At 35.6% G+C, this 12,876-nt stretch overlaps 1 protein-coding gene across 1 annotated transcript; it reads right to left on the reverse strand.

Moving 5' to 3' along the window:
- Window positions 1-2,321: 2,321 nt before the first annotated feature.
- LOC142637892 (ras-related protein RABA1f) lies at window positions 2,322-5,429 on the reverse strand. The gene is made up of 2 exons (XM_075811856.1): window positions 4,975-5,429; window positions 2,322-3,206 (listed from the first exon to the last, which is right to left on the reverse strand). The coding sequence occupies exons 1-2, from the start codon at window positions 5,193-5,195 to the stop codon at window positions 2,774-2,776; spliced, it is 654 nt and encodes a 217-aa protein (XP_075667971.1). The 5' UTR covers window positions 5,196-5,429; the 3' UTR covers window positions 2,322-2,773.
- Between the last annotated feature and the right edge of the window lie 7,447 nt (window positions 5,430-12,876).

A 12,876-nucleotide genomic window follows, 5' to 3' on the forward strand; every position in this document is an offset into this window, starting at 1 on the left:
TCCAATTGCCTCATTTGGTAGTCCAGCGTGCAAGGGAGTATTTTCGAGTTCAAAGTGCAGTTATGGCTTCACATATTGTCTCTTCAAGAACCCAAACTCAGTGGCTGCCTCCAAATCAAGGATTCTTCAAGGTTAACTTTGATGGTGCTGTGTTTGAAGAAATACAGAAGGTTGGGATGGGGGTCATTATTAGAATGATCAAGGCTTGTTTATTGCTGCTCTAAGCTCTCTGGAAAATTTAGGTCCACGCTGAGGAAGCTGAAGCTCTTGCTGCTGTTCGTACTCTGTATTTTGCTGCCTGTGTGTGTCCTTTTGAAGTGGTTGTGGAGGGTGATTCTCTAATGGTAATCGAAGCTTTGAAATCTGATGTACCAAATTTATCTAAAGTAGGCCATTTGCTGGATTTAGCTAAACACGTGGGTAGATGTTTTAGGAAGATTTTTTTTAATCATGTCAGTGGGGAAGGTAATGGTGTTGTTCATGTGCTCATCAGGCTAAAACTTTATGTAATTATTCTGTCTGGTTGGAGGTGGCTCCTGTTTCTGCAATGCAGCCTCTAAAGATGTAACTTTTGGTTAGTTAATGACCTGTTTCGCTTATTTCTATCCCAAAAAAAAAAAAAAAAAATTTCGGATTCTAAGCTACAGTGACAGCTCTCCCACTAATTGTTACATACATAACCTACATGAGTGAAGAATTGATTGAAGCTTTGACAAAAGATCAGTAATTCCACGGTTGAATGTATCAATTTGAAGCTAATTACGTGCATAACAAGATCAAAGAGATTGCTACCCATTATTTTATGCTGCACTTCATAAAATGTTCATTCAGAAACAGTTCAATGGCTTGAGAGCATGAGCAACTATCTCGTTTCTTTTGATACATATTGTTTTTTATTTTGAAATATAAACCAGAACTCTAGGGGATTAGAATCTTAAGAGTAAGAGTTGTGAGATAAGATAGACTTTTTAAGCAGGAGTGAGTTTGAGTGAAAAGGCACGATAAAAAAGGTTCTTTCTTCCTATTGGCCCTTCGGGTTCAGGTTGGAAATGCCAAGCTCCTTTATGTCAAGACCGCTGTAACTGTTAAGTATATGGATTGACAAACATTGACATAGTGCCGCTTTGCTGAAATTTACATAAATCTTTTCCCTCAGGAGGCTGCAACACCTTCTATTATTCAATTAAAAGAACTTAATAACACTTTGGGTTAGCGAACAATTAGGTAAAATGCCCAAGAAGGGTGGCTTAAAAGATAGTGCAAAGTTCTTCATGCGTATAAAACGTAGACTGTTAAAACTTTTTGTATCACTGCATGACACATACCCTTTTACCATCTATGATGAAAATGGCTCTCATCTTAAGAGGCTGTAAAACCTTCCATCATTCAATTATATCAGATTTGGATCCATACATTAGGGGGTGCAACTACCGCCTCACTTGCAAAAAATAAATAAATAAATAAAAATTTGCTTCACTTTTTTTACGTTTTACCTCTATTTTTATTTTTTTATTCAAGAATCGGGAATGAAAGTTGATTTTTTAACTCTCAATCTCAGATATTGAGAACAATTGCATATGGTGGCAATACCTAAGGTATTGCGCAAATTCTAAATCCAACTTATAACACTTCAGCTTAGCGAACAGATTAGTAATATACCCAAGAAGGGTGGCTTAATAGATTGTGCAAAGTTATTTCATGTGTATAAAACACCAACTATAAAAACGTTTTGTATCACTGTGTGATACACGCCCTTTGACTGTCTATGATGAAAATGGCTTTCATCTCAAGAGGCCGCAACCTCCTCCATCATTATTCAATTAAACCAACTTATAACACTTTGGTATACTGTGAACAGTTTGGAAAAATATGGAAGAAGAGTGACTTAAAAGAAGAGTAAACCTTTAACCCTCCAGTGTAAAGCTGAAAGCAAGGCCAGAAAAATTTTGTGTATATGGAACCTTAAATAAACTGCCAAGTTTATTACTCAAAACCATCTTAAAGCTTCATCGAACACATGTTAAACAATTTCTCATTCACCACCACCAACAACATTGGTAATAACTGATGACAGGATTGGAGTTCAATTGCTCCTGTCTACCATCCAGATGTATCTCATCCGCATATTTAAATGAATCCACAATGTTCAATTATGATGGTTTAAGATTAAAAAATACATAAATAAATAAGTAATAATAAAATCTATGCATTCATTGGATCACCATCCCAAGCCACGCCACGGAGCAACAAATGTTGATTGGCATGGCAACAGGAATCTTGGCTGTTGAACTCAACATCAAACAAGTAATAAAAGAACAGAGGAAACAAAGCAAACTGAATTTCAATACCATCTGGTCAATCAATCAAATACAATAACACAAACATCGTACTAAACCTCAAAACTCCAATCTTGCACAATCAAATGTAACCTAATCAAATAGACACAAAACAGCTATGAAATAGAACAATACTCTGAGAAAATGTGAAAAAAGAAAAAGAAGGAAAAAGTGAGAGAATGAGCGTGCAACAAATGCAGGGGAAAAAATACTTTACATCTAAATACCAGGGCCTTCATTGTAACTCCAACAAGATTCTAGAGCCTTGGTGCATGATACGTCATAGACATGATTTGTTCACTAAGCATTCCCATGTGGTCTCATTCTATTGTGTAACAAAGACATAGATGTTCTACACCACATAGAATTAAGGAAAAAAAAAATTGAAAGCAAAAGATACTATTTTATACCAACAGGGCTTTCACCATTTGCAGAGGCTATGCAGAGCAGCATCCAACTTTTTTCACAGCTGATACATCATCTTTAGAGCCAACATTAATAGTCTGTCCCTTGGGCAAGGCTCCTGGGTCATCCCCAACGTCAAGAGCCTTCCTGCTGACTACACGATATATCTGAGAGAGCACCTCAGTGAAGGCATTTTCCACATTCAAGGACTCTAGGGCAGAGGTTTCCATGAAAAAGGTATTCTCTCTCTCGGCAAAAGCTGTGGCATCCTCAGTTGAAACAGCACGCAAGTGACGCAAATCTGCCTTGTTTCCCACAAGCATGATGACAATGTTGGAATCAGTATGATCACGAAGCTCCTTTAACCATCTCTCCACATTTTCAAAAGTGACATGTCTAGTGACATCATAGACAAGCAATGCACCAACAGCTCCTCTGTAGTATGCGCTTGTGATTGCACGATATCTGTAGCACAGAATGTAAAATGAGAAGTCTACTCTACAATGAATGATAACATGGAATCAACAGAGAGTAAATTATTTTGTTCCACAAATAAAGAAAATGAGTACATGAAGCAAAAAGTAAAAATCAGAAAAAAGGCGATTTCCTTGTAAAAATAAAGAAAGAAAAGGTCCAATCTAAACAGATCCAATAACTTATAAAATTATAATACAAACATAAAAAGTTAAAACTCTATCTTCTCTATCTTTCTTTGTTTACATACCAGAAAAAAAATTAAGCTAGTGTATCAAAGTCATTGATTAGCTTAGGATGGAAATTAGTAACCCACAAAAAGTGAGAAAATGTAAAATAAATAAAAGGCTTCAGGAACCAAAGAGATTAAATTAGGAACTGTGTGACATGCAAGAAAAAGAAAGGAATTTTCAAACCTCAAAAAGGCAAATACAATTACTTCAAAAACATTCAACTTATTTTTAAGATGAGATAATCCTTCCTTTCAACTTCTGAAAGATAAACAAAACAAATAAAACTTTGATGACATAGTCATATGTTTGAGATATATCTAAATTGATTTGATCCTGAAGTCATTTACCAAAGTTTACAGTTCTCCGGTTCTCAAAAAAAAAAAAAGTTTACAGTTCTCCAAAGAAGATACAGAGTTTGGGTAAATTGTACTTTCCCATTCCAAAGTATGAGGTGCGTAGCAATTTTCCACTAAATTCAAAATTGAGCAATCAACCCATGGCATTAAGAAAAATGACAAATAATCACCTGCTGTTGGAAATTGCTGTTAACTAGGTTCCAAAGATAAGAGAATGTGTTTCAAACCTTTTTTTTAATACTTTTTCCCTTGGTGAGACAAAAATAGTGCAGAGGAACTTATACTAATCTGTCTCTTAGAATTGGATGATATCATACAACTTTATGAACTAATTGTTTTGTTCTACAATGTTAAATAATTTGTCTCATGTTTTTGTGCAAATCATACGCTCCTTGACTTACCTGATTTAAAACATCCCCCATTTGAATACTTATTAGGTGTGCCCTTGAAATATAAGCAAGGTGTGTTCATCTTAACCACTTCATGAAGCACAGCATTTCACACCATCGGCAGCCCAAGAAGTAAACTATAAGCCTAATCACTATAAGCATTATTAACGTCCACTCACTCCCCACCATCTCTTACACAAAACAAAAACCCTCTATCCTACATTTAACACAATTGAATTACAACAACAACAATCATACCTTACACCCAAAATTTTGGGGTCGGCTGTGGATCCAAAACAGATTAGTTAGCGCCGTCCACATACATTCTTTTCCTCCATTCTGTTCTATCAAAAGTCATTATCTCTATAACTTCCTTAACATGTCCTTTTTACTGCTTCCTTAACACAATCTAATTATCACCCCCAAAAAAAATGAAAAAAAAAAAAAAAAAAACTACGTTGCCAGCTTGAACAATATCAAAATCCATGATCAACCATACCAAATCCAATGAAGAAAAAAAAGAAAGAAAGAATGTATGAATATAAACAATCAAAACCAAGGAGAACTATAAAGCATGAATCAAATTCATTGAATACCCATTACGCTTCACACAAAAACAACACATTTGACACATAACCCACATTCCAATTATCCAAGACACGCCATGACCCACATTCAATATTGTGAAACACACCCAAGATCCAAAGTAAGAAACCCATTACGAAAAAAGAAAAAGAAAAAGAAAATGAGAAATGGGGATGGGAATGGGAATGGGGTTGACCTTTCTTGGCCGGCAGTATCCCAAATCTGGGCCTTGACGACCTTGTCATCGACATGAATGCTACGCGTAGCGAATTCGACGCCGATGGTGGATTTGGACTCGAGGCTGAACTCGTTTCGCGTGAACCTGGAAAGCAGATTGGACTTGCCGACGCCTGAGTCGCCGATTAGCACCACCTTGAATAGGTAGTCGTAGTCGTCGTCCGCTCTATACGCCCCCATTTTACTTTGTTCGTTTTTCTTTTGAGCTTGAAATTTGAGGTAGGAAACGAGGATTTGAAGGATCAGAATATGAATATGGGTCTGGATTTGATTTCAATGGGATCGGGCAATGGTTTTTGAATTTGGAAATCTGAGAGAGAGACGCTTGTATTTGTATAGTACTAAGATGGAAGAGGGAGAGAAATTCAAAGCTAAAGTTAAAAATAAAGAGAAATTCAAAGCTAAAAGTTAAAAATAAATTAATTAATACTCCATGTATATAAGTATTTTTGTGATTGAAAAGTTAGAAATTTCTAATTATGATAAATTTAAATTATCATAATAAATATAGAGGTATTTTTGTGATTAAAAAAATAAATATATAGATATTTTAGTGATTAGAAAATATATAAGAATTTATATAAATAGATATAAATTTAAAGATAAAGTTAAAAATATTCTCATCACACTTAGGTATTCTTGTAATTGAAAAATGCAACAATTCCAAATTATGATCAATGTAAATTATTAATCTTTAGGAAAAAAAATTAGAAGAGCATCGGAGGGACCAAGACTAGCTTAAAAGTGATTAATCCATAAAAAAAACATGGTTTAGGGTTCTAAATACTTGCTAGGATTGTATTAGCAACTTTCAGTATTTAATATAAATTCGTTAATAAAAACGTAGCAAAATCCTTCCACATCTCTTGACTTAGCTATGGAAAGAAACTCTTCTCATACATAACATTGAAATTTTTTCAAAAAATTAACTTGGAATATACAATCATAGTTAGGGACCTAGGGCCTTTGCTTTACAAAGCTAGTTTTTAACTACATAAATGATAATCACTTTGAATGTTCCTTGAAGTCATACTGTAAAATAATAGTGTGATTCATCTGAACTCGTCCAATTTAGGCTTTATGCAATCCAACAAAATTGTGAGTAAATAAACTTGGAAAAAAGAGAAAAGAAAAAAAAATGTTACATCTATTTTAATGCAAAGTGATGATGCATGAAGATTAGGCCGGAATACTTCGAGCTATGGTGAGGCTTAGGACTTGAAAGGAAAGAAAAGACTATCGAGGGTGATTGGTGTAACTCGGCCAGGGACCCTCCGATGGTTAAGTTAATTTTCTCTCTAGAACACAAGGATGAGAAACTATCAATAGTAGAACTTACTTTGGGTAAATGTGACTTGATCCTTCTATAAAGAGTTGGAGGTGGGTCTACTTGTTTGGATCCACTACCACTGTGGGAGATGTGTGGAGTTAATGGATAAAAAATGAAGCGGGTTTTGAGGAATTCTCTCCACGTTCCGAAGTGATAGATCGTGGTTTGATTGTGTAAAGCTTATAGAGAATTCCTTTGAAATTTACCCCCAAGTGTTGTATGGTCGTCCATACCCTTGCGCACCCTGGACGATTACTATCGGCTGTCCATAACCCTGTGAGTCATGGACGACCATCCTAACTTGAACGGTTACTATATCTTATGGAGGGATCTTATTCATGTTTGGGGTTCTTCTATTGGGCTTCTTTTCTTGTAAAACACTAAAACCCTATGGACACGTTTTAGTCATGGACGACCACCATGGATGTACTAAACTTGGTTTGGACACTATCAGTTGCCTCCTTGTCCTTGTGTCATCCAGCGGATTATAGAATTGGAGACTTCGCTTGCATCTGTGATGGAGCAACTTGCCCATTCAGAGGCGAGACATGAAGAGCATCTTGTCCAAGCACTAGCCCAATCAGAAGCAAGGCATCAAGAGCAACTCGCCCAATTAAATGCGAGGCATGAATATCTTCTTGCCCAAGCACTAGCCCATTCAGAAGCAAGGCACCAAGAGCCACTCGCCCAATCAGATGCAAGGCATCAAGATCTTCTTGCCCAAGCACTAGCCCATTCAGAAGCAACTCACCCAATCAGATGTGAGGCATGAAGATCTTCTTGCCCAAGCACTAGCTCATTTTAAAGCAAGACATCAAGAGCAACTCACCTAATTAGATGCGAGGCATCAAGAGCAAATGAGAGAAATGATGTTGCACATGAAATAAATGTTTGCCCAATTTAGCCCACATATGTGTTCTTCATATCCTTCTTAGGTACTAAAAATGTTACATTTAATTTAACGAAACTCGCGTGTTTATTGCTATGTGATATTAATACAATGTCTTTAATCTATTCAGGATAACGATGCTGATTCATGAGGACTCTCTGTGGATATTGATCAAATCATTTTGTATTATTTTTTGGCTGATCATGAAGGAATATTGTAGACAGGAATATTGTTGTGTTAATTTGAATGTATATATATCATTTGTTAATTTGATATTATAGATAGGTTGATATGTAGATAGGTTGATCATGCCTTTCAAAGAATGACAATCTGTTTCTGAACAAAATTTTTTAGCTGAATCTCTTGTATATTGAGAATGATGTCATGTGGCTAAGAATTTAGGGACTCAATTTTTTTTTTATCTAGTATCATCTTTTATTTTGTGGTTGGCAGAACTGCAGATCACTCTAAATAGATAGGTGCATTTCACAGAAAGCAAGATTTCAATGATGTTGTAGAGGTAAGTAATTTTAATCTACTTCTGCGTGGTTCTTGTTCACCTGAAATATTTGTGGAATTTGCCTATTCAATGCGAAAAATATCGGCTCTTTGAGCAATGGTACTTCACCCATCGTATGCTCATATTTTTGTAATGTATGGATGGATACAACCAGAGCTAAGAATAATGGATATAAAGACTTTGGAAGAGGAACACAAAACCCTTTTATTGGACAAAGTTGGAGTAATTGAGTACTTGCAGACTCTGTCAAGCCAAATTGAAACACTGAAGGTGCGTTTTTACTTTACTGAAAATAGTCAAATATTTGTTACAACTCGATCATTTGGTAAAATGGCCTATAAATATAGCCAAAGCTAGGTCCAAAGATGAAAGGATTCTATTTTGATTTGATGGGTAAAGATAGGACTCATCTAGCAGATAGTGTGTGCTTATACTTCCTGTGTATGGGTTAGTGCATATTCTATTTTGTTTTCTAAATAAATTTAGAGTTAGTGTTTGCTTGGTAATGTCAAGGCTCTGAAAATCAATGAATAATATTAAAAGAAAGGAATGTTGAGATTGAAAGTCAATGTAGTCACCACCACTTGGAAGGTTAACAAATTTTTTTAATTTTTACGTTTTCCGGATGATGATTCCTTTTCTACTCTATTAATAGATTCAAGTTTGCATTTCAATATGAAATTGTCCCTTTCTTTCATGGAAGCCTTTGCCTTTTGCAGGGAATTTGTCATGTCATTACATGTGCGTGTGGAAAGGAATACAAGGTAGGTATGGATTGTTGTGTATGACAAAACACAAACTGCTAAACATTGGAGAACTGTGAAGGCTAAGAAAAGAAATGGACCTCTAGAATATGTGACTTGTTGTATAGGTAATTCTATAAATGGAAAAGAATTTGATTCTTTACTAATATTGCAATGGAATGCACTGACTATTGATGAGTTTGTAGTTTGAGTAGCTTGGTGAAGGTTCACTTGTGAATGCAGGAGTGATAGTGCCAACCCCAGTTCGTACTAGAAGGAACCCAAAGTGGCCGAAAGAATGGACAAGGAATTGGGATAATTGTGAAGCTTCTGCTGCTTCCATGCTGAGAATACAAAGTGTTCCCATCCAGTTTCTTACTGTGAAAGTCTTTGGAGAAATAGCTGGAGAACAGATTGAACAATGTTTTGAGACTTTAGTGAAGCTAAGTATAAATATTGATCTTGAAGAGCCAATGGCTAATTCAAAGACACCTCAACGAATGAGCAGTTGTGTGGCCTGTGGAAATTGTCTTTCTAGTTGTCCTTATAATGCCAAAAGTTCTACAGACAAAATTATCTAGTTTCAGCAATCCAAGCATATTTTCCATCACTTCCTTATTCTATTGTTAATAAATTATACTCACTCTGTCCCAGTTTGTTTGTCTTCTATTCTATTATGGGATGTCCCAAAATATTGTCCTGTTTCTAAAAATAAAAGTCATTAATTTACTAATATTCTTATTATACCCCTACTTTTTTTTCAAAACTATTTGAAAAGAAAACTAACAAATATTTAAAAAATCAATCTAATTGGAGCACATTTTTAGTTGCCTCATTAAGAATAACTCTTTAAAAAAAAAACTGATAAATTTATTAAAGGGTGGTTTTGTAAACTTATATATTTTTATAAGGCAAACAATACAATAAATGATGTTTCCTTAAAAAATTTGACTTTTCAAACAAGACAAATAAATTGGGACGGAGGGAGTATTTTCATTTACTTGGGTCAAGAAAGTTCTATGGATATAAAATTGCTTCTCAAATTTTGTGGCTAAAAGGCCAAAACCAAAATGGTGGTAAGAGATTAGAGCAGCTCACCTTCTTTTAAATCTCTCATCTGATCCTATATAATGGTTTTGTATTTTCAAATGCTATATGGGATAATATGAAACAATATTTGTTAGGGTTGTCCAAAGAGTTTCTTAGTCACTTCTACATGTTACATTCCCTTTTAAAATTGAAATCTCTTTATGTTGTAGGTAGGATGTGAAGTTAGAACAAAATGTCAAGCTCAGTATGTGCTTAAAAACCTGTATGATACTTACCAAGAAGAAGGCAAAATTAGCAAAAAGAGAAGATGGTGTGTTTACTAGAATGAGATTGACTATATAACCGGTGATTTGGTAGTCCTTTTAGGTACAAAGCAATAGCTATTAATAGTGTGTAATTGGTAGAAAATTTGTTTAAAACAAACATTTTTTGATGAGTTCCATTTATATTTTTCAACAGCGGGAGTTTTAGGACGCACAAATGAGAGGTTTGAAACTTTCGGATGCACTTGGCTCTAGATTCAACTGTAATAAAAGAAATAGACCACTAGAATATGTGACTCGCTATATAGGTAATTCTGTAAATGGAAAAGAATTTGATTCTCTACTAATATTGCAAGTTGATTGTGATAAACCGGTTATTGTTGTTGAAGAGTGAGTTTAAGTAGTTTGTGTAGTTTTTTTTTTTGTGAAAAAATAAACAATGGAATGCACTGAATATTAATGATTTTCTAGTTTGAGTATGTTGAGTAGTTTTAAGTAGTTTGAGTAGTTTGAAATGGTAAATATTGGAAGGTTGATGATTTTGTAGACAGGTTGAATATAGTCGCGTTTGTAAAACCTATAGCAGCATTTGTAGACAAGCATTTGTGATTTGCCTAGAAAAAAAACCTATAGCCGCATTTTATAAACGCGACTACAGCCAAATTATATTAAAAAAAACAAAAACAAAAACAAAAACCCTATAGCCACGTTTTTAAAATGAGGTTGTAGGCTAATGATCTATAGTCATAGCCAAATAAAAATAAAACCCTATAGCTGCGTTTTTAAAATGTGGCTATAGGTTGACGATCTATAGCCGCGTTTTAAAAACGCAGCTAATGCACACCGTATACCCTCTGTTTAGAAATGCGGTTGAAATAAGACCTATAGTCGCGTTTTTAAAATGCGGCTAAAATATGTCCTATAGCCGTGTTTAATAAGCGCAACTAATGTGTAGGTTATAGCCGCGTTTAAAAAAACCCAGCTACAGGTCCCAGCCTATAGCTGCGTTTGGAAAAATGCGACTATAGACCTGTCAGATGTATAGTTACAAGTTTCAGGCAACGGCCAAAAACATGGCTATAGACCAAATTGACCTATAACCACGTTTTTAAGAGCTATAGCTTTGTTTTTGAAACGCGGCTATAGCCTGCGTTTTTTGTAGTGCCTCTTAAACTACTTTAATGCATGTGAAGATTGATAATTGTTTCAATAAAAGATGAGCAATTAGGATTTTCTTAGATTTTACCTCCGTGTGTGTAGAGGTTTGATTGATGACTATCTTAAGAAAGAAAAGGCCTATCTTCAATTAGTCTAATATGAGCCTCTAGCTCACTCCAAAAGAAGCATTTAATTTTTTTTTTTTTTTTTAATTTTATGGGAAGACTATGAATATTATTCAAAATGAAAAACAACAGTTACATTTTAGAGAAAAGTCTGTTTTAGGAAACAAGAATTCTCTTCAATCTATTAGGAATGATTATCAATTCTTAAAGAATGCTTTTCTAACAAATTGGTAAGTCTATTAGACTCTTACCTTGCCTACAACATGGTTAATTTTCACCATACAAAAGTCATGAATAGCAGCATCATACCATAAATTATCGGAGCTACCAAAGAAGGAGGTGGAGATTGCTCATCCAAAGCCTGAGTAATAATGTGAGAGTTGTTAAAAATATAAAGTGAGAGAGAGAAGGACTGAAAAATCTGTATATTGATGTATATTCTATGTGAATAACACTGTACAATAGAGAGTCTTATATAGACTAAGTATGTGAAGTACAAGTAATATGAGTATACTAGGCTAAGCCCGATAGGCTAGACTAAACTTAGCTATATGCTAACATCCCCCTTCAAGTTTGAGTTGGCAAGGAGGAAGCCAACTGGAGTTTGGATATCAGATCTCGAAGACGACCAGGTGGGTGAGTTTTGGTGAAGATATCAGCAGGTTGGTCGGCAAAGGTGATGGAGAATAACTGGAGATTGCCTTTCTTGAGATGCTGTCAAGTGATGTGGTAATTGATCTCAATGTGCTTGGTGCGTTCATGGAAGAAATCGTTATGAGCAATCTAGATAGCACTACGATTATCCCAATAAAGAGGAGTGGTAGTGGGCTATGGAGTATCCATGTCAGCCAAGAGCCATCAAAGCTAGACAAGCTCGCAGGTGGTGTCAGCAAGAGCATGATACTCAGCCTCAATACTAGAACGAGAAACCGCATCCTGCTTTTTGCTACACCATGAGACAAGAGAAGTACCCAACATGAAACAAAAACTTGTGATGGAGCATCGATCAATAGGATCACTTGCCCAATCCACATTTGAATAAGCATGGAGCTCGAGAGAAGACTGAAAGAAGTAGTGAAGACAATGATAAATTGTGCCCTTGACATATTAGAGAATTCGAAGAACAACAACATAATGGATAGAACGAGGGGTGTCCATGAACTTACTAACCATACTCACAGCATGTGAAATATCCGGGCGAGTGACAGTGAGATAGATCAGACTACCAACCAGCTGACGATAACAAGTAGCATATGATATAGGTTCACTATCCAAGGGTGTGAGCTTGGCATTGTATTCCAAGGGAGTGGAAAAAATTTTGTTGTCTGTGATACCAGCCTTGGAGAAAAGGTCAGAAGCGTATGTAACTTGGGAAAGATAGTATCCATCAGAGGATGAGGTAAACTCAAGCCCAAGAATATAGCTGAGAGTGCTCAAATCTTTCATCTCAAAATGCTGACTAAGGAAGTGCTGAAGAGAGCAAATACTTGCAGAATCATCTCCAGTAATAATCATGTCATCAACATAAAGAAGAACAAGAGTGATATCAGCGGAGGATCTTCGAACGAAGAGAGTAGTGTCATGGGGACTAGAAGTGAAACCCTACTGAGGAACAATTGAGCTAAAATTTTCAAACCAAGCCCGAGGAGCCTGCTTGAGGCCATAAAGAGCACTACAAAGGTGACAAACTTGACAGCTTAAGTGAGTATAGCCAGGAGGTGGTTACATGTACACTTCTTCTTGGAGGTCTCTATTGAGGAAAACATTATTTACATCCATCTGA

The sequence above is a fragment of the Castanea sativa genome, chromosome 6 (genome assembly GCF_040712315.1).
Source record: "Castanea sativa cultivar Marrone di Chiusa Pesio chromosome 6, ASM4071231v1".
NCBI classification, from domain to species: domain Eukaryota; kingdom Viridiplantae; phylum Streptophyta; class Magnoliopsida; order Fagales; family Fagaceae; genus Castanea; species Castanea sativa.